This window comes from Aethalodelphis obliquidens, unplaced genomic scaffold (assembly GCF_003676395.1).
Source record: "Aethalodelphis obliquidens isolate GAN/ISIS:26980383/991018 unplaced genomic scaffold, ASM367639v1 scaffold9, whole genome shotgun sequence".
Lineage (NCBI taxonomy): Eukaryota > Metazoa > Chordata > Mammalia > Artiodactyla > Delphinidae > Aethalodelphis > Aethalodelphis obliquidens.
The window spans coordinates 28478410-28500707 of NW_020837953.1; the positions used below are offsets into that span (position 1 = coordinate 28478410).

A 22298-nucleotide genomic window follows, 5' to 3' on the forward strand; every position below is an offset into this window, starting at 1 on the left:
ACTGGAACCTGTATGACTCTTGCCATGAATTCTCTATAATGTGTGACCAGCTTCTAAGTCTTGGGCATTAGCCACCCAGGCATGTGCCTGGGTTACTGTGAAGTTTGTAGGAAGAAGAAAAATAATTAGAATTAGGAGAAAGGTAAAACACTGGGGCTGACTTATTATTTTTTTTCCTGTTTCTGTCTTTTTAAACAATTATTTCATTAATCTGTAACGAGGCTGTATCATTTGTATTCAGTATCTTATTTGATTTTGTAAAGGTGGCTTCTATCCTTAATTGTCTTGAGAGATTGGTGATTTTTAGTATTGTCACCAGAGGAAGTTGGAAGAACTCAGGATAGAGGAACTCAGGATAGAGGTCAGAAAATTGAACTCTCTAAAAAGCATCTGCGTTACTGAGCTGCTGAGGTTTGCATAACGATAAATGAAAATTCTCCAAATCTGTGTTCCAACTTTTCAGAAGGAAGGTCGTGGGTAATGAAATAGTATCCTATTATGCTGTATTTTGACTTGAGTTGCACCTAAATGGTGATACAGGAAGACTGATTAGTGACGTCAGTCCATCATATTGGCACGTGTAAACTTTTGGTGGATGGAGAACTGAGGATCAATGAACTGCTTTATGAGCTTTTTGGTTGTATCCTGCTGATCTTATGGGAAGAGGTGGGCCTTTTTTTTTTTTTTTTTAAAATATAGTTTGTCATTCAGAGTGCTGAGTTCAGAGGCCAAGGAAGACAGAATATCTGCTTCTTGTAGATAATTGTTCTAAAGAGTAGTAATTGATGGTTTATGGATCAGAGCACTCAGATGTTTTTCTTTTTGGGGTGGCTGTATCAACATTACCTCCAATAAGCCCTGGAGAAGCCGCATTTTAATCCCCTGAGAGCTAAAAAAACATCATCGCTGATGGCATAATGAATGTAGACTTCAAATCAAGTACTAAGGGGCTATTCTCAGATACTGACAACAGATAAGCCAGACTCTGATTAACTTCTCAGTTAAAGGGGTTTAGAACTAAAGTAATTACTCATTTGCAGTGGTTTTCCATTTTCAATAAGGTTGTTTTACGGTTAAAGCTTGAATGAAGGTATTTAACTCTTTGTCTAGCTTTCCTGAGCCTTTCGTAAGTTCATTTTGAGTGTACAAATGGACTCAGCTTAGTTGTTTTGGCTTCTGAGATAAGAGTACTTGCAGGCTGTTGAAAAGAATCTGACAGCAATGTTTTGTTCTCAGCACCCACTGTAAAGTTTTGATAGTATTCTGAGTATGAATCAGAAACTTCAGGGTAGCAGTTTTCAGAATAATGGGAAAACTCAGAATACCAGTTAAGTCAGAGTCAAGTCTTTTAATTTATTTCCTTTTTATATCCTTTATTTTACTGATTCGTGGAAAAAGACAGGTCCCCTTACCCATCCCCGCAAACACCCCAAAACAAAACAAAGCATGGTTCTGGGTGGTTACACAATCATATGTAACTACTATATTTTGAGACCACTGGGTGAAATTACCCATCCAAGGACCCTGCTATTGGTCTTTTGAAATACCAGCTGATCATCACATAGATTGAAGCCTAGCCAGTCAGAAAAGTGGATCGTCATTTCTACCTTTCTGGTTTATGGTTCCTAGGTAAATGAGAAGACCACTGTAAACTTCAGTTAGGGTCAAGGCCACCCTAAATTTGCAGAAGAAAGACTTTTAGAAAAAAATATCTTGGGAAGACCTTTCTGCTTATTTGTAGAGACTGGCTGCTTTCTGACCTAGAGGATGCTTGCACACTCATGGCAATTCACTTAGGTCACAAAATTGATGACTTGCTTTTCTAGCCTCCACTGCATTTGTTTCAGGCAGCCAGTGCCACTTTAATTGATTTTTGTTTAAAAACTTTGTGGAGTGTAATGCAGGGGTTTGAGTCTCAACTGGACCTTAATTTCCTCATTTGCACAAAGTCTAATTCATATGGCTATGTAATATATATGAAAATGCTTTGTAAGCCTTATAAAATCTTGCTCCACAAAGTCCTTGGGCCAGTAAAATTATCAGCACCTGGGAGCTTATTAGAAATGCAGACTCTCAGATTCTACTCCAGACTTTATTGAATCAAAGTCTGCATTTTGACAAGACCCACAGGTGATTTGTATAAAATTAAAGTTAGATTAAATACTGCTCTATAATTTTCTTGGAAGATTACAGATCAAATTCAGAAACTTTTATCTCAGGTTGGAGCCCCTTCAGATTTGAGCTTCCTTTGAACAAGAAATCTGTGTGCTCTGCTTTGCGATGTCAAGCTTTTAGACACTGACTAAATAAAAAGTTAAAAAAGCACAACTTTCAGAAAACCTTTTTTGGTTTTCGTCTCTTTTTCCTCCTGGATATGGTGGGTACCACAGCAGAGGGGAACACTCTTCTTACCTTTTTGCATACCAGGAATTGGGTGATCATATACACAATGCCTGGTATATTCCACGTTCCACTGTTTCTAAAGCGCACACCTCCCCACTTTTGTTCATTTTGAAATTGGGATGCGTTAAATGATATAGTTTAATTGCCAGTGTTTCCTTTTTAGCAACACATAAAATGATGGTATGTCTTATAAATTGATGGTGTCTCAGATTTGATGAAATGTAATAATTGGTGGTGGCTTGATTCTGTACAGATATTTTAGAAAAGTCAATGGGACAGAGGGTTTAATAATTAAAGCCATAGTCTTTCCAGGGGGGAAAACATAAGCTATCCAGCAAATTTGAAGCTTTAGGGGGAGTGAAGGTGAAGGTGGGTGTGTCTGAGAAAGGCAGTGGGAAAAATGTGAAAATTAGACAAAATATTTAAAATAATCTTTTAAAAGGAATTGCACATTCATGAATTGCCTTATTTAATACCTGAAACAACAACCCTTTGAGGCTGATGTTGTCCCTATGAATTTATAGATGAGGAAAATGAGGGTTAGAAGGGAAGTGGTGGGACCTGAATTCAAACTTTGTTCTAATTTCAGTTCTTAGCTATATTGCTTTTTACTAAGGTATGTGCTACTTTGGTTTGTTTATTCGTTTCTCACAATACGATTATATTTAATATGTTAATTTAAAAGTAATTCACATGACTAGTAATTTCAAACTTTTACTCATTTTTTTTTAATATTTGAAATTTTTTACTAGTGGAGCTACTGAGCTGCTGAACTTCAAAGAAAATTGACATTTTGGTGTTTTGGGGGCATTTTGTGAAAAACTGAGAAGTGTACGCAGGAGAAACCAATATTTTAGTTAATGTTATGGCTTTAGGACTTGAGTGTCAAGCAAATACACAAAAATACTGTTTTAGAAAAAAAGGGAAGAAAATTACTAATCTCATTGAATGTGACTTCTGCCATGTGGAGCTTTGTGGTGGGATCTCTGCACAGGAAAAATTAAGTTCTCATTTCTCTGACTTCATTCAGAAAATAGGTATTCCCTGAAATATTCCCCCTGTTATGTGAGGCTTTTGAGGAAGCTGAGCCATGGCTGGGTGGACTGTGATCCACGCTGTACCTGGTTCTTCTTTCTGTCTGCTCTTCTCTCGGTTCTTTGATATCTAGCAACAGAACATATTGTTCCATCTCTGTGTAGATCTGGGATCTGATCTCTCAAGAACCCTCCTTGGCCCTACTCTAGAGATTTTGATTGGGCTTGGCCTCTTTGCATTTTGAGCACTCTCTGAGGCCTGAATTTGGGTTACAGTTCTGGATTGTAATTTATCTAAAGGGAGCCTACAACAAAAGGATGCTATTAATCCTTCTTTGTTTTTTATTTCATTTATTCAATAGACTTTTTTTAATATTAATATGTGCTAGGTAATATGTGACAAAAAAGCAAAACATACCCCTTGCCTTTAGGATACTTATTTGGACTTAATTGTAGTGGTTCTCAATTGTGAGTGCTTATTGGAAGAGAAACTTTTAAAAACATTTGTGGGAGCTTCTACAGACCAGTTAAATCAGAATCTCTGGGAGAAAGCCCAGACACTTGCAAAGTTTTAAAAAGATTGTGATGTTCAACACTAACAATAGAGCCACTCTGCATTGTGAAAATGACAGTGTCTCTGGGAGGGCCAGATGGGCTCTACCCTTTTCTTTGAGTTAAACCACTTAATTGGGAGCATTGAAGATTTTTAATCTTAAAATCACAGATAATGTTATATAAGAAATATTATCCCAGTGCATAGTTTTTACTAGTATCATATTTGTATAAAATGGTTTATACTTTATAATAAACTTTTGCATATGCATCATTTCATTGATGTTTACAACTACTCTGTTTTAAACAAAATGATCCCTGTTTTATAGAAAAGGAAACTAAAGACTCAGGTTTAATGACCTGTCCAAAGTCCAGTAAATGTTAGCAGTTGAGATAGAGTATAGGTTCTATGCAATCTGGGTTAGTATTTTCCTAAAGGAATACTTTATCTTACACATTAAAAAAACTTTAAAATCCCATAAAACATACCAGCCCATTTATACCCTTATTCTTCTCTCTCTAGGGTCCCCAGATTTCTAAGAGACCATTTTTATGATCCTGAACCCTGTATTCTGTATTCTCTTTTAATAACAGACTTTTGACAGAATAGCTTCCTACTTGTGTTCTTGGTGTCATTCAGAAATCAGACTTCATGTCAACTATTTTAATTTAGGGCTTTTGTTGATTTACTGAACTTGTTAAAACTTGTTAAAACCATGTACAGAAACGTGTACAAGTCATAAACGTTTATCTTCATGAATTTCTATCAAATGGAAACACCCACTGTAACCCATCCAGATCAAGTATGGAAGCCTTCCTTGGGTCCCTCACCGTCAAATAGGAGGAACCTACTGTTCTGCTGAGGCATTACTAGCCTAGTCAGAGTAGAAAACCAGGTAGCTATATTTTATATAAGTGGACTGTATAACATTGGCAAAAACCAACCCATCCCAGGGATATCTTTGAAAATCTGCCCTTGGTAGTAAAATTGAGAATGTAAGTATGAGTGACTAAGTGTTCAGGCCAGAGCCGTTGGCTGTTACAGAAGGGAAGCAGCTTCTCAGCAAGCCCTTGTGAGGGGTCACTGGGGAAAGATCATGAAGAACATTGATTTGGTGAGTGAGTCTCTTCTGGACCCAGATTTCTTGCTTGTTGGTGAAACTTGCTATTGCTGCTTTATCAAATTTCCTTCCCATTTTTGCCTGTAGACCTTTTTTTTTTTTTTTTTTGTGGTACGTGGGCCTCTCACTGTTGTGACCTCTCCCGTTGCGGAGCACAGGCTCTGGACACGCAGGCTCAACGGCCATGGCTCACGGGCCCAGCCGCTCCGCAGCATGTGGGATCCTCCCGGACCGGGGCACGAACCCGTGTCCCCTGCATCGGCAGGCAGACTCTCAACCACTGCGCCACCAGGGAAGCCCTGCCTGTAGACCTTTTGAACTCCTTATGAGAAATTGGAGCTGAACTGCTCCTCCTGAGCCAGTGACTTGATTTGTAGATTTGTGGGAGATTACTTAAGTGTGTTGGTAGGATGGGATGATCCTTCTAATACTTTTTTTATTATTGACATTAGTGGTGTCTAATTCAGGTACAGTTGTTTATCACCACCTCCTGGACTCTTACCTGATGATAAAGATAATGGGAGGATCCATATCAGTTCAGTTTTGCAGGATTTTTTTGGTCATTTCAGTTTTCTTTGTCATATTTTTTGAACTTCTGCCCAGCACAGTATTCAGTATTGGGGATATAAAAATGAGTACATAGCTTCTGTCAGTTTTACCTTTGTAGGAGGAGGGAGCTTTTATCTCTGGACATTTTGAAAGCTCTTTCTTTCTTTAGAATCCTGTCATATTCCCATATCTGGTTTGGGATCTCAATGTCATGCTTAATTGGCTGTCATTTACTCCTTTTGAACCAATAACAGTATAATACTTTGAAGATGTAGAAGTTATGTCTCATTTGCTGCCAAAACTATAGTTTACCATCTTGCTGCTACATAAAACTAAGTTTTATAAAACTATATCCTTTCTAATTCCCTTCTGGTATATGTTCCTTTATTCATACTGGCCATGAAATCTTTCTTTTTCTGTGTCACATTTGAACAGAGAATGATTTTGAAAGCAAAATGGGCTTTGAACTGGTAGTTGAAAGGTCTAAGATCGTCAAGGTCCCTGAGTCTGGTCTTTCTGGGCCAGAGATGGCTAAGAACTACTTTGAGAGCATCTTTTTATTTTGCATTTGCAGGCCTACCTACCCATTCATAACTGAGTGTCTGCTGCTTTAGCTTCCATTTGTGATTCCCCACCCCACCCCCCACCCCCAAATGAAATTTGGTTGTGGTGACTGGAAATGCTGTGCAGTAGTTCTCATCATCTTCTGACTGGATCTTCCCTTTTACCAGGAACTTTCTTTTGGTCCAGGTCTATTTGTTTCTTCCTTAAACCAGAAGTCAGTGATGGGGACAAGCAAGATTACCTCTCTCTAGTTTTACAAAAGCAAAATTACTTAACCCTTGGATAAGGTTTTGCAAAGCTTTCTGTACCATGTCAAGTCACTATACCAAACCTTCTTTTCCTTCTGGAAATCAAGACATATTTGCTTTAAATGTCCATGTCTTAACTTAGAATATTGGTAAGAGGAGACAGACTTAATTTCCTTAAAAAACAGGACATCAGTATGCTTGGCACCACATCAGTTCTTTTAGGTCCAGTCTTTTAATCTTTGTAGTTTGAAGCACTTCAGAGATAAATTCTGTTGCATTAATGATTCAGCTTAACACGCTCTCATGTAGTCCCTGGTATGGGACAGGCAGTGGAAGGCAACTGGTAAGCACTTCTTAGAGTACTCTTTGTGAAAGAATTTTATAGTTATATTTAACATGTTTTGAAGGATTAAAAAAATCAAGTGTAGGATGTTTGGTGAATTATAGTTTTAGTAAACCATGAGATATTGGGTGGAACTGGGGTGGTGGTGGTGCAAATTAGCAGGGCATATATCCCAAGATGAAGTGTATAGAGTAATCGAATTGGAATGATGTTAGACCACACTTAGCTCAATATTCAGAAGTAAGGGAGGAGCTTACGTCGGCAGTGGAAGTAGGAAATTCATTTTGTAGGCTTAGTACATTCCAACTATACGATTAGCTGCCATTCCTGGGGCTGATTAGGAGTTGAGCTACTCTATAGAGTTAGATTTGAGAGCACAGAAGTAGAACCAAGAGATATAAAGTTGTGGTTGGGCTTTGGGCAGAAAGGAAAAAAATGGGGTGGTGGGACACTGGGCATGATAAGACTGTCCCAATCTCTGTAACATAAATGTATGTCTGTCTCCCCCATTTGGCAAGACTTTCTGCAGTGTTCCTGCCTCTGTGTTGTCTGTTAATTAGATTGTAATGTCTTGAAAGGTCATGGACACTCTCCTGTTCTAATTAGCATCTAGTGTAGTCTGGTGTCCACAGTGGTAGCCCACTATTGTTAGTTGATGATGATTAGTGAAGCTGAAGCTATTTTTTAAACAGGGCCCAAGGGATGCAGACAGTGATGAAAACGACAAAGGTGAAAAGAAGAACAAGGGTACGTTTGATGGAGATAAGCTAGGAGATTTGAAGGAGGAGGGTGATGTGATGGACAAGACCAATGGTTTACCAGTGCAGAATGGGATTGACGCAGACGTCAAAGATTTTAGGTTTGTATGTTTTACACTTCTGATTTTTGAATGGGGGTTATGGGTTTTTGTTTTCATTCAGTTTTATTTTGATTTTGGTTTTCTTTTTCCCTCCCTATGTGTCCTTTTAAATTATTGGGTCTAGTGTAGGCCATACCACAAAGATTGTAAATTAACTGGTAAGATGGAACTTTCTAAGATTTGTCCATGCCTGATGTTTTGCCAAAACAATAGACTTCCCATTTGTATAGAGCTCTGTAATTTGCAGGATGATTTCATAAAGATCATTTCAGTGATTCTCAAATATCAAAATCACCTTGGATGGGTGCCTGGGGATTTCTCCCAAATCACTGTCTTGGGAGAAATCTTGGTTACTAATGGAAGTGTGTCATATGGCTCTGGCATGTTAGAGTGGAAGGAAAAACAGTTGAGAACTTAAGCATTCTTTTACTTGAGACTCATAAGCTCCCTTTGAGGTAGGCAGGTTAGGTATCATTTTCTTCATTTTGAAGAACCAGAGATGCAGCTCAAGTGACTTGTTCTTAATCATATCCCTTCCATGGAGGCCTCTCATTCCATCTCTGGTCATAATTGATTTGCAGGTTTTACCCTATAATTTTAATATGCACAGTAATAAAACAATACTGTGTTTATTCTTCATTTATATAGCTAAACTTTAGTGATGGTATATGATTTTTTAAAATTTAAAAATCCTTAGTCACTCATGTATAGTTAAGAGAATTTAATTTTTAGTAATGTAATTGTAGTCTAAAACTAATGTGTGTGTACCTACACCCACACCCACCCGCCCACCCACCCCTTATCCTAATAATCTACAGAGTCAAATTAAAATATATTTCGGGTCATTGTAGAACAGCGTTCAATTGTTTAGTCTTCCTAACCTAACTTTTGTATCTTGTGAGTGTAAAGAATTACAGTCTTTGGAAGAAATTTGAGACACAGAGAAATAAACATTTATCTAAGGTCTTTCCGATGAGTTTGGGTAGCCTCTCCATCCTGAGTCTCAAGCAGCCTGTGGCATTGTTTTATGGTATTTGACTCCGGGACAGGTGGTAGTGGTGGGGTTTGTGTGTCTGTCAGGGAACACGACAAGAGCTTTCATTTGTACCAGCGATAAGATTTCTTTTAGGCTTAGAATGTAGTCACAGGCTATACTCCCTGACTAGAATATAATATTATTCTATATTAGTCTGAATTGGAATAATATAGTCCTGTAATCTTTTTACATAGGGTGATCATGTGTCCTGAATTACCCAGGACAGTATTTGTTTATACCTGTGTCCCAGGATATTTCTTAACACTGCCCTTTTTTTTGCTCTTAGGAGTGTCCTGGTTTGGATGATAAATTACATCCTCATATTACTTTTAATTCTTAGAGTTGTCTCCTTAGCAGGGGCTTATCCTAGATATGAATTTATTTTGTATTATTTTGTAATGGTCTGCTTCTGGTTTCTTAGAAGGGGAAAAGGGGAGACAGTTTTATCAGTGGCCAGTGGTACCCAGGAAATACACACACAAAATTTTCACCTATTAAAAAATATTTTTTTGAAATAGAATTATTCTTGGATGTGGAATTTCCCCTTGGAAACTACTTTGTCCATTGACTGTGTTTAAAGAGTAGATGTTGCTTTTCGGGGGCATACTTTACTACCTGTATTTTGGGATCTCTGTTTTCATGGATGCCACAGGCAGTGATTTTTTCCCCAGTTCATCCAGTGTTCCTCAAATCTGGGCCCCTTGGTTAAAGGGATTGTAAATTAATAGCAGTTAATGTAAATTTAAGGGGTGGGTTGTGGTGGAGAGGCAAGCAATAGAAGAGTCATTTTATAGGATAGAACATATAAGCACCAGAAGGGTCTCCAGTCATTTTGTAGAAATAGTTTTAAATACTATTGGTAATGAGCTGTGTCAAGCACGTTGTCCTTAAACTTAGGTTGCTGTAGTGTCCCTCCCCACTCAAAATAAGGTTTAATGCCCTTTACTTTCTCTGTTTAGCCGTACCCCTGGTAATTGCCAGAACTCTGCTAATGAAGTGGATCTTCTGGGTCCAAACCAGAATGGTTCTGAGGGTTTAGCCCAGCTGACCAGCACCAATGGTGCCAAGCCTGTGGAGGATTTCTCCAACATGGAGTCCCAGAGTGTCCCCTTGGACCCCATGGAACATGTGGGCATGGAGCCTCTTCAGTTTGATTATTCAGGCACGCAGGTACCTGTGGACTCAGCAGCAGCAACTGTGGGACTTTTTGACTACAATTCTCAACAACAGGTACTGTGTGTGTCTCTGTCACTCTCTCTGCTCTCCCTGCAGCCAGCACATTATTCAAGTAACTGAGAATCGGGTAATGGGAGGAGGGTGGCATTATTTTAGGCCTTCGATAGCCAGTCCTTATTAACCCAACAGTGATGTAGATTACAAAGCCTCTGCATCTTCCCCTCCAGAAGCTTATTCCCATGTTGAGGTTTATTGGCAAGAGACCACCCTGCTCTGTGTACTTCCTTTGGCTCCTCTCTTTCTTCAGGGCCTGGGGAGGGGATGTGGTGGTGTTACCTCTTGTAACACAATCCTCTTGAATGTTAAATTAATTCACTGAAGATTGATGTGATTGTACTGCTGTTGGTTTTTGTTTTTAAAATAGTAAACTCTGTTGTCTGCCACTGTCAGGAGTCCAGTGCCAGATGTCTTATTAGTCCTGTCTTTTAATTAAGTGAGTTACTGCAGGTAACAGACATACCTGGTACCTTTCAAAAGAGTTAGAGTGTAATTAGGGGAAAAACGCAAATCATGAGACATAAAATCTGCAGTGAAATGACCTGGCTTTTCTTTTATTATTCATAAGTCTTTGGAATATATTGTATGTGTGCCTTCTGGTTTTGAAGGCATGGTATGACTAACTCTAGGGTTTACTGATTCTTTCGTTTAATTTTTTTTAAAGGAAAATTAGCTGTCTGAATTATAAAACGGGGGTAGGTAGCCTCCTGATATGTTAAGTACCACAGGTTCTCCTTTGTGGCTACAAGCAGTTTTATGGGCCATGAAATCTGATGCTCCTTAATTTTGGAATATAAATATAAACTTCTAGGTTTGAAAGGTTAAAATCTCATTTTGAAGTTTAGAAATTACGTATCTATAATTTTTTTCTATGGGGAAAATTGGCTTATGGTCTTTGTAGATCAGTTGTACCATACTGTCCCTTTAGTTGTCATAAATGGCTGGTTTTAAATGAATTTTGATTGATAGATGATTGGATAATAAAGTTAACCATGTGAAGTTTACAAAAACAAACCCCTTTAAGGGGTGATGTGATGTGCATAATCTGTGCTCATATCAGATGGATATATTAGGTTTAATTAACCAACTCTTTTTCCAGAGAGAAAGTGAACTAAAAGTGTACACTACTCTCCCCGTAGTTCCCAGTAGTTATGCTCACCTTTCCATAGGAATTTGACTTCCTGTGCTTTTTGTCTTCTTTTTAATGTTTTCTCACAATGAATCCTCAAAACAGCACTTTTAAGTGAAGCCAGAAATTACTTCAGACGCTGAGGAGATCATAGACTTCAAGATACTTTGTGTCACATCAGCAAACATAGGGACACACTGTTACTGTGTAGAATTCAACTTGTTCAGCTTACAACATTAATGTGGTAATTTCTCTATCTAAATTGAGGTATGTTAAGTGCAGGCTGATTCTAATCAGGTTCCTTTAACCTAGTTATCTCAAGAAGTTTTATCTGAATTCTTTCTTTTACTCTGTCTCATTGGTCTGAACTTCCCCTAGTAACCCGTAGAACTCTAGTCGGCTTTGGTTCTTAGCTTCCATTCCCAATCTAACCTAATCTAACTCTTTGCTTGTTGCTGAAGAAGTGTTTATTTAAGAAGTGTTTGGGCTTCCCTGGTGGCGCAGTGGTTGAGAGTCCGCCTGCCGATGCAGGGGTCACGGGTTTGTGCCCCGGTCCGGTAAGATCCCACGTTCCGCAGAGCGGCTGGGCCTGTGAGCCATGGCCACTGAGCCTGCACATCCGGAGCCTGTACTCTGCAACAGGAGAGGCCACAACAGTGAGAGGCCCGCGTACCGCAAAAAAAAAAAAAAAAAAAAGTGTTTGTCTCCAACCTCTTATGAATGAAAATCTGATTCTCTTTCATATAATTGTTCTTTACGTCATAATCAGAGCTGGGATTCTCTTTTGATTTATTGATCTTGGGTTTCAAAATAATTCTGTCAATTTTTGAGGAGCCTGGATAATTATTAGGACTTGAACAGAAATGTACTTTTGCATACCCACAAATAGTTAACACAATTAAATCAAAGACACCACCCACTCAGATTTATAAAACCTTGGGTGCCTTTACCATGTATCCCATTTCAGCAGTTTTTGGACATTAACGTCATTATTTTGCAAGTTAAACTATTTTTGGGTTCTGACTTCCCATGCATGTCTTGGTTGCTGCAGTATAGGGACATTGTTACACAGGTACACCATCATCATAGGATGTGATCATTGTTACTTTGTCCCATGGGCTCATAATTCTTGCTATTCTGAGTAGATGGCTGTACACATTCTTGTACTTGGCAGCCTAATAGCATGCCTGGGAACCGTTGGCCCAAGACTCTTCAAGACCCTTAACTTCCCAAAGGCTCCAGCATAAAAGCCAGTAGTAATTAAGAAGGAAGGATCCTTGCTCTACTGTAAATTGGTGTTTGTTCCTACACTTTATCCTTCTAATCTTTTTTACCCTTTTGCTTTTCGTTAACGTTTTATTCCCCTTTCTACTAATTAAAATGGTTCTCATTCTTCAAGGTCCAGTGCTGTTACCTTTCTTGATTTCCAAATCAAGAAGTTGTCATGTCTGTCTCCTTCGAACCCTGTAGTGTTTTGTGCTTCCCTTAAGAAAAGGAGTCATTGTGTTCTGCTTTGTGTTATGATTACGTGTCCTCTGCTAGATTGTAATCTCCTTAGAGGGTAAGCTGGGGTCTTGATTCCTCTGTGTCCTCTGCTTTGCTTTAGTGGAACAAATTTCCAGGGAACCTTTTCCATACCCCTATTATGTTATCTCAGAACATCCCCCGTATTTAATATACTTCCCAAAACTAAAATTGGAAACTAGCCTTCTAAGAGGTCTGGAGGCTACTCTTTGAGGCCTTGCATCTATTCTAATATGTGAGTCGTTTAGGTCTAGCCCAGTAGGTGTACCTCATAGACAAATAACTGGACCTGTTATCATATCCAGTAAATTTACCTCCTGAATCAGTATTTAACCTTTTTACTGTCAGAGCCCTCTTGCCATCTGATCAAAAGCCATAGTCCTCTCATCAGAAAAACATAATTCTTTTGACACTCTATTTTGTGGATAACTTCAGGGAGATCACAGATCTGTGGACTGCAGGTTATAACCTTCTGTTCGCATTTCTTGTTGTCACCTGTAGCCAAGCATATCTTTCATGAATGGAACGGGCTCCCCCAACCCCATGGCTCTCAGTTTAGTTATTATGGCTCATTTGGTCATTTAAATAGTACAAGGAAATACTGCATGACAAGTGATGAGACCATTTATGCCCATGTCCTAGGGAGAGCATACTCTTAACCTGGGGAAGGAAGGACTTATGGAAGAGGTGGATCTTGAGCTGTGCCTTGCAAGATGTTTATACCAGGAGAAGAATGAAAATTCCAGTGGAGGAAATAGTAAACTACAGGCTTAAAATTAGAAATGAACATATATGTGTTCAATAGATAATGTAGAAACAAACAGTCACCCTAGCTGGTAGTTGAGGTTGAAGAAAAGTGACTTGTGGGGTTGCATAGATAGTGTTGTGAGTCTTACCGACTGCTGTGCTGCCTTATGGTCATTAACAAGACATTTTTAATAAGTAATGACTTAATTATCATGGTTTAGTTTTTCTGTGCTGAGCGTTAGCTTAGTAGCATTCTTTTGCCCATATTAGTCAGTTAACTGTTGACTGTTGTGTCCTTCCAGGAACTTTAGGTTTTGTCCATAGAGAACAGAGCTAGTGTTCATAGAGTGACTATCATACATGAAACAATTATGGAATGGTTGAGGAACTAAGTGCTAAATTGCTTGGTCGAGGATCCTGTCAGACCAGGGGAGGGCTCAATGAGGACCAAGTTTGCATAGACCTAACTTGAATGACACGTGGAATGTACGTATATTGCTGCAGTTAAGAGAACAGAGGTATGGAGATGGAAATGACAGTGGTGTGGTCATTGGTTGACAAGAGTAGAAGATACACGTAGAAGGTAAAAAGGAGATAGATGCATTTGGTTATTGAGTCCAGGTCACAGAGGCCTTGAGAGCCACAACTGAGTACAGACAATATTAATGATTGTGAGGATTGAACCAAAGGTCTCATGTGGCACATATTTTTCTGTACATTTTTATCATGGCTTTCTTAAACGGGCATCAGAGGATTTTTTTTTTTTTAAGTTTTGAGTTATTTGCTATAATTGGTAGGGTAGCTTTGTGCTTTTATGTTTGAAAATTGACAAAATAAATAATTCCTTCTTGTGTCCTGTTTCATTTCATTTGGTGTAATAAGTTGGTTTCATAAGACAATATCAGCTTATATTTAGACACATAATATAAAGCAGCCTGAAAATACAGAAAAGGTAATTCTCATTTAATTTATTACAATCTAACTGTACTTAGGGATACTTTGGTTTTGGATAGTTAAATTACTTGTCTAGCCACTGTTAACCATAAACTTAACCTGAGATGTATTTAGAGCAGGGATTCCTTTTTTGGTGCCATGAACCCCTTAGCAGTTAGGTAAGATCTCCGACTGAATTCTTAGAATACTGTTTTAAAATGTATAGTGTAAGTAGGATTACAGAAAAAGCCAATTATATAAAAATAGCTATAACAATATTTGACAACAAATTTGTTTGACAGCAAATTTGGCAACAAATTGAACAGATTTGCTTCTTTATCATATGATGCATGAGATAGAGGTAGTTGTACTAGCCGTCATAATGAGCATAAGCAAGATTTTGAAATGTCTAACAATCATAAAGTAACATGAAAGTATATATGATTTCTGTTGGTGATTAAATCACAGATTTGTGGCTAAATTTAATGTGATTTGTTGCCTACAATAATAATTGAAGGACATGCTAAATTTCATGACAATAAAGATAACTTTATCTGCCCCAGGTACAAAGATCTGGGGTTAGGAACCCTTAATTTAGGGTAGTTTGAAATGCTCATTGATATCTCTTTCCTCATTTTCCCCTCATTGTCTTCTCTTTAATCCTGGAAAACAAAGTGAACAGCTCACATATACTGTGTTCATACCATTTTGTGTTTTGATGCTTGAGCAATATTCTTTATTTTAATAAATAGCTATGCAGTTATCTATATTTACCTAAGTATACTTTAGAAAAATATTACTAGGTTTCATTATATTACAATCATATGTAACAGAAACCAAAGCCAAGATTGGTAATCAGGTGGGTTAATCTGGTTAATTGTTGATATTCTTTATTTAGGGTTCAGTTAATATAAAAATAACCCAATGATGTGGCATGTTTTACAAAATTGTGTACTGAAGTACTAAAGCTCTAACCTGTTAAGCATGAATTTTAAACAAAGAGACAGTACTCTGAAAGCCCTAGTCAGATGGGAGAGGAAATTGGCATGCATTGCTTTTTAAAGTGTGGTAGTGATTTAAATGTCATTCTTATGAGACCAGGTGTGTGCATAGTTTTAATATAGGTGTTTAAAATTCTTGGCTTTCTTTTCAGTTTATAAATAAGAGGAAGATTATTCTGTCAGTGTCATGCGTACAGTCACTGTTAAAATGCTGACTTTAGCTAGCAGTTAGGTCAGTTGAAACTTGCCTTTATTGTTACTTGACTTTGCTGAAATTTTAGAATATGATTTTTCTCAAAAGACTAACTTATTTGATGGAAGGATATATTTTTCCTCACCTTATTTATAAATCATTTATTTTGGAATCCAATTCTTCTTCTGCTAAAGAAATATGAATTTTTTGTTTTTTAAAAAATTGACAGCATAGTTTGTATGTACCTGTTAAACCAAAAATCATTATAATTATTAGTTGATTATGGCAGCTGTTCAAATAACCTGGTCAAAAATGAACTTTGATCTAGAAGCTTCAGACAGTAGCAAACTTTCACAAATTTCATATACTGAGGACTAGCTCCAGGATATAGTTTTTTCTTAAAAATTTATAGCCCCACTATTGATGTAATACTCGTAGTGTTTGAAGGGCTTTTCTCTGTGAATTCTGACAATAGCCCCATGAGGTAGGGCAGCTATTATATTTTTATAGATTTATTTTTTTTTTACAATTTACTTGGGCAGAATTTATTTATTTATTTTTATAGATAAGAAAATTAAGACATCATGAAGCTTACAGACTTAACTGCAGATCATATACTACCAGCTATGCAAACATCTTTGTTTTGGTTTCTAGCTCCTCCTAGCTGTTTCCTTTGGACCTAGTACTAGAAATGTAACGCCTTTTGATGCATGGAGTATTCAACTGCATTCTTAGTTTTTTCTGCAAGGAGTATGTTTTAAAAAATACTCATCGACAACAAAAACTAAAAAGGTTTTTCTTTCTTCCCTTTTTGTGACCTGACGGCAGCTGGTGCTCATGAACTCAGTGGGGTTTTGACTTTAACACTGACTCAGAAGAGTCTTGCCTTCTGCTTTCCTTGTCCCCATCCTGGGCTGCTGTACTGGGTGATGAGCTGTAAGAGGTGGCCCACAGAAGGGCTTTGTCCGTGTGTGTGGGTGCTCTCCTCATTCATCATAAAGAATATCACATATGAAGGACTTTCAAGTGCTTTATGTGTATTGATTTTAATACTTAGAACAACCTTATGAGTTAGACAAATCTTTATTGTCCCTGTTAGAGAGAGGAGGAGAGTAAAGCACAGAGGTTTTCCTGCCCAGTGTCTCACACACACAGTCAGTGGTAGAGCTGAGACATGAATGCAGGCTTTCTGGCCCCAGACTCTGTGCTGTTGTCCTCTCTCCACTATGTATATTGCCTTAAACTGGTAAGAAGCCAGGCCTGGCAGTACATTTTATTTTGGGGGGAGAAAGGATAGTCTTTGACATTGGCTAACTCCATATTTAGATATTACTCTTCCAGATTCTGAAAACTCAACAACAATGTTTTTATGCCAGCAATTATTATTGATAACAATAGTAGTAATAGCTGTCTCTTATCAGGTGCCAGCTGTATGCCAGTCACTATGTTGGGTGTTTTTGACTGCCTGGAATCACTTCTGGAATATAAACCATGCAGGGTATCTTTTGTTAGTTCATATAGTGTCACAGAAGGGAGTTAAACAAGCTTGCTTGTGTGGTTCCCAAATTATGCCTTCAGGATTTCTTATTAGGAACCTTGATAAGCTTGAAATAGTTGACATATTTCCCCCTGCATTCAGTTTCTTGAATAGCTTATGAATTCTCCCTAAGTAAATGGCAATAAATTGTGGCACATTTATCATTATACTGACCTTAAAATAAGCATTTTCCCCAAGTTTCACAGTATTGTGTTTCTCAGTTATTATTGGCTTACTCTGTGAAAATCATGAAAATGTTGACAGAGTTCAGCACTTTGCCCAGCAGATGGCATTTGTATGAGTTTTTCAGGATCCTTTAGAATCCATCACTTGCCAGTTACCCAATTTTGTTTTGAATAACCTGTATTTCCAGTTAATATTGGACCATTTACATAAAGAAAATGTGCTAGAATTGCTGTAATCTATACTATAATCAAATCTGCCTGTTGTCAATGCATAATTTACTTATGTTAATTGTTTATTGCAAAATGCACTCAAAATAATTCCTTCTCTTTTTGCCATAATCACTGAGATATTAACCAGCTCTCAAACGCAGGATATATGGGTGTTTTTATAGGGCCTATATGTTTTTAGTTAAAAGTAATAGTCCCTACTCTCGGTGGTAACATGGTAGTGAGGACCACAGACTGATGTAATGCGGAATGGTTACTTTATTCACACACTGTGTATTTATATGTATATTTACAGATACAGTACATACGTATAGTGTTACATGAAATGTTAAAAGCATGTGAAGTGAGGATAAGTCATAATGGAATGGTATTGGAGTACTGTTTTCAGTTAATAAGTCAAGATAACCTCAAGAGTTGTATTCTGAACACACTAGTATCCTTATTTCCCTAACTTCATGTTGCAGTGCCTAGCTAATAATAAGTGCTCAAAAAAATGTTTGTTGAATGAAATGAGTTATTTTATTTGCAGCAGGCCCAAGAAGGGTAGAGGGAAGAGGCTAGCATGAGCGGTGTCTGAGATGTTAAATATTTCAAAAGGTTTTAGGCTAGGAAAATTCCAGAGATCCATTGAAGGGACAGTAGATGTTTAGTGGAACTGTGAGGTATTTTCACAACCTTGGAAAACATTTTTAAACAGCTTTCCACTATTTTACTTGTTTCCTGCCTCCTGGCTGCCTGTCTTGCGGGGGGTGGGGGAGGAGCTGTTGGTAGGAGCACTCCAGAGGCACTGTCCTTGAGGTGAAACAGAAACCAGCCTGGCAGTGATCACAGGGCGTAGTTACCAAATAGTACTGGTCGGCTCCTTTCCTGGAGTGAACAGTTGTTTTGATATGTTTGTCAATAGATTCCTATATTTCTTTCTCTTTTTTTTTTTTTGCGGTACGCGGGCTTCTCACTGTTGTGGCCTCTCCCGTTGGGGAGCACAGGCTCCGGACACGCAGGCTCAGCGGCCATGGCTCAAACCCGTGTCCCCTGCATCGGCAGGCGGACTCTCAACCACTGCACCACCAGGGAAGCCCTCTATATTTCTTTTGAATACTTGATATTTAATCAATGCTTGTAAAGTAGTACTATCTTTTTACCAGCATCATAATGAAGTTTTTCTTTTCTTTAACCTTTGAAAATAAAAAACTCTAAAGTATTTTTGAAATCTGTAGTACGTGTTTACTTTTGTCATTCATACTGTGAAAGCAGAGGCTTATTTTACTGGTTTTTTTTTTTGCAGTACGCAGGCCTCTCACTGTTGTGGCCTCTCCCGTTGTGGAGCACAGGCTCCGGACGCGCAGGCTCAGCGGCCATGGCTCACGGGCCCAGCCGCTCCGCGGCATGTGGGATCTTCCCGGACCGGGGCACGAACCCGTGTCCCCTGCATCTGCAGGCGGACTCTCAACCACTGCACCACCAGTGAAGCCCCTACTCTGGTTTTTAGAAAGATGAATATATAGAAAGAGAGGTAACAAATACAATTGGCCAGTATGTTCAGAATATTCACCTTTTAAAAACAATTTTTTAAAATCAGTCTACTCACATATTTGAGGCACAGAAGTAACCAGATCATAGAATAAAGTCCACCACCTAAGATAACATTAAAAGTTCAGTTGGGGGGCTTCCCTGGTGGCGCAGTGGTTGAGAGTCAACCTGCGATGCAGGGGACACGGGTTCGTGCCCCGGTCCGGGAAGATCCCACATGCCGCGGAGCGGCTGGGCCCGTGAGCCATGGCCGCTGAGCCTGCGCGTCCGGAGCCTGTGCTCCACAATGGGAGAGGCCACAACAGTGAGAGGCCCATGTACCCAAAAAAAAAAAAAAAAAAGTTCAGTTGGGGACTTCCCTGGTGGTCCAGTAGGTAAGACTCTGTGCTCCCAACGCAGGGGGCCCGGATTCAATCCGTGGTCAGGGAACTAGATCCCACATGCTGCAACTAAGACCTGGCACAGCCTAATAAATAAATAAGAAGTCAAAAGTTCAGTTGTGATGATAATTAAGCCGAGTTGTCAGAATGACATTATCTCCTAATGTCTGAAACAATCAGGTCTTTTTATGAAGACATCTGTAATGCAAGATCCATGGTGTCTGTTATATATCATCCAGTGAAGTTAGCTGAAACATTGAAAAGTCCTGTAGAAAGAGCAGGTAGGTTGAAGGTCCTCTGTAGGGAGGTCCCATCAGTAAATTCTCCTAGTCTGATTTCAGAAAATAAAGAAGACTTTAGTGTAACCCCTTGGAAGGAGGCACATCAGGGCAATCCAAAATCAGGAATCCCCTTTCTTTGTACCAAAACTATTCCTATTAAAATGTATGAACATTTTATTCAGTGCTGTGTTCCTCGTTCCTTGCACAGTACCTAGCAGGTGTTATTTCATAAATATTTGTAGAATGAATGAAAGAATGAGTGATTGACTTTGTAATAAGAGAGAATCTTGGGATATTCTTGTCAAGACCTTTGAACTCCTTTCCTTGGGAACTTAACAACGTGCTAGGTCTGAGCTCATAATCCAGGTTTCGTTAGTAGCAGCTATACTTCTGTTTTTTTTTTTTTCTTATGTATAAAAGAATTGGTATTCTAGGAAACTCGGGAGCCCCCCCAAATTGCACAGTTGTCCAATTTACCCATTATGATAAGCCACTAGTTGAGGAAGGTATCCAATATTATTTCCCCAAGAAGAGGCAGCCAGAGGATGAAATGAATACTCCAAAGTATGAATAGGTGAGAATTAATTCAAAGTGTTTGTGGGGTTCGTAAAAGAACTGAAGGGAGGTAACAGCACTCAGTGCAACGTGGTAAGTCATTTGTAATATACTCATTTAGTTTTTAAGTTGCTCTGGATCAGGCAGCAACCTCAGACCTGGAATAGTTCTTAGGGCATTTGTATGTATGTTTGTGGTTCAGGGGACATATAACCTGTGAGTAGTTAGCACGTGGGAACCAGGCACACCAAACTGAGGTAAAGCAAGAGAGGGAAAACGGAACTATGAAGCATCATAGATACCAAGGGAATGGAGTAGAACATGAGAACATTTTTGTTTAAAGCATCCTGTCTAAACAAGGGTTTATGGAAATTCTTATTCAGAGAGGTTTTAAAATTATTTCACAAGACAGGTTCTCTAACCTCATCATGTCCTTTTCTTCCCTCAGCTGTTCCAAAGACCTAACGCACTTGCTGTCCAACAGTTGACAGCCGCTCAGCAGCAGCAGTACGCGCTGGCAGCCGCGCATCAACCCCACATTGGTAAGTCCTTGAGCCGAAAGCTCCCTTATAGGGGTGGCCCCATTTTAGGATAGCGGCTGCTGTGGAACCCAGCAGACTGATTGTCAAAGTCCAGACAAATCCCTCAAGGTACAATAAATGGCCTCTTACTCTTGTCCAGTTGTCTTTAGCAACATTCTTATTTTTCTAGACCTCAACGGATAAGATTTCTTGGTATCCAGTTATTGCTCTGCCTCAGCTGTTTCAGTATTTAAAGTATTTACTGTAGTAGTGACTAGCATCAACTCTGTCGGTAGGTTTGGATGAACTCAAATAACAGTAATTTTGTGCTTGTTGGGCTTGTGTAGACTATGGATATATCAATGTCACATCTTATTAAGTAGCAAGTAGTACTTTTAAGCCTATTTTCCAAGTAGCATGTATTGAAAATTTTAAAAAGTATTATCATATAATCACTGGTTTTTAAAGTACAGTAGCTTTGCCCTTTTCCTGTTGCACTTATTAATGTTTTGATGTGCATATTTTTGTCTTATTGCCTAGACCCCCTATACCCCTCCCCCACTTTTTTCAGGTCTCTTTGAAACAAAGTGCTATGCAAGTAGAAATTTTTTTTTTTAATATGTTAAAATGACACGATTGAATAGATAGAAGATCACCAATCATGGATTGTGGAATGCTGTGGAAGAAAAGACTTGCTTCCAACCTAGATATACAGGTGACCCTTGAACAACATGGGTTTGGACTGCGCAGGTCCACTTATATTCAGATTTTTTTTCAGTAAATGTTCTACAGTACTACTTGATCCTCGGTTGGTTGAATCGTTGATGCAGAAATGTGGCTATGGAGGGCTGACTTTAAAGTTGTACATGAATTTTTGGCCACGTAGGGGTCAGCACCCCCTAACCCCTGCTTTGTTAAAGGGTCAACAGTATTAAGTCTAGGCATAAAGGCCTTTGCTTGGGTCTTACTTAATTTATACTTGTAGGTAGTAGTCTTTATAAATATGCATGCATCTTCTTTGTGGAAAACTGGAAAATTGTTTAAATGGAAATAAATCCTTCTATCCCATTACAAAGTCTTTTAAATTGCTGTATTTTAGCCTGTTATAATGTAATTTTGATAGTCCTTTAGAAATTGTGCTGAATTAAAAACTGCATAGCAGTTTTAATTGTACGTCTTTAGCAAAGGCTAAAAAAAATAGACGATAGGTAGATGTCACCATAATCTTTAGTACAAGGATTATTTTATCTTCTTAAAATCCTTTTTAGTCTCAACCTATCCTATCTTCTCTTTTTTCTTTTTTTCCTCACCTACAGCCTGGAATGATTAGCCAAACTGTGTAGGTGTTTGGTAGGGCTGCAGTTTTAGTCAAGTTTGTTTTTACTGACAGGTATGTTTTCAGCAGGTTTAGCTCCCGCTGCGTTTGTCCCCAACCCATACATCATCAGTGCTGCGCCCCCAGGGACGGACCCCTACACAGCTGGATTGGCTGCAGCAGCGACACTAGGTGAGACATTCTGCCACACGAGGGATTTTCTCACCTGCTAAAAAGTCATTTTGATGGGCACACATTCTTTATACTCTTTCACAAATCCACGTCTCCAGTGGAGAT

At 38.6% G+C, this 22298-nt stretch overlaps 1 protein-coding gene across 18 annotated transcripts in view; it reads left to right on the plus strand.

Moving 5' to 3' along the window:
- The window catches only part of PUM1 (pumilio RNA binding family member 1), a 127996-nt gene that overhangs the window by 57814 nt on the left and 47884 nt on the right, over nucleotides 1–22298 (plus strand). For 12 of the 18 annotated variants that reach the window (XM_027109369.1, XM_027109377.1, XM_027109371.1 and 9 more), the window contains 4 exons: nucleotides 7507–7673; nucleotides 9669–9939; nucleotides 20614–20707; nucleotides 22077–22193. In XM_027109369.1, coding sequence (XP_026965170.1) covers nucleotides 7507–7673; nucleotides 9669–9939; nucleotides 20614–20707; nucleotides 22077–22193 — 649 coding nt within the window. The remainder of the gene's footprint in view (nucleotides 1–7506; nucleotides 7674–9668; nucleotides 9940–20613; nucleotides 20708–22076; nucleotides 22194–22298) is intronic. The other 6 variants (XM_027109372.1, XM_027109382.1, XM_027109383.1 and 3 more) reach the window with 2 other exon arrangements.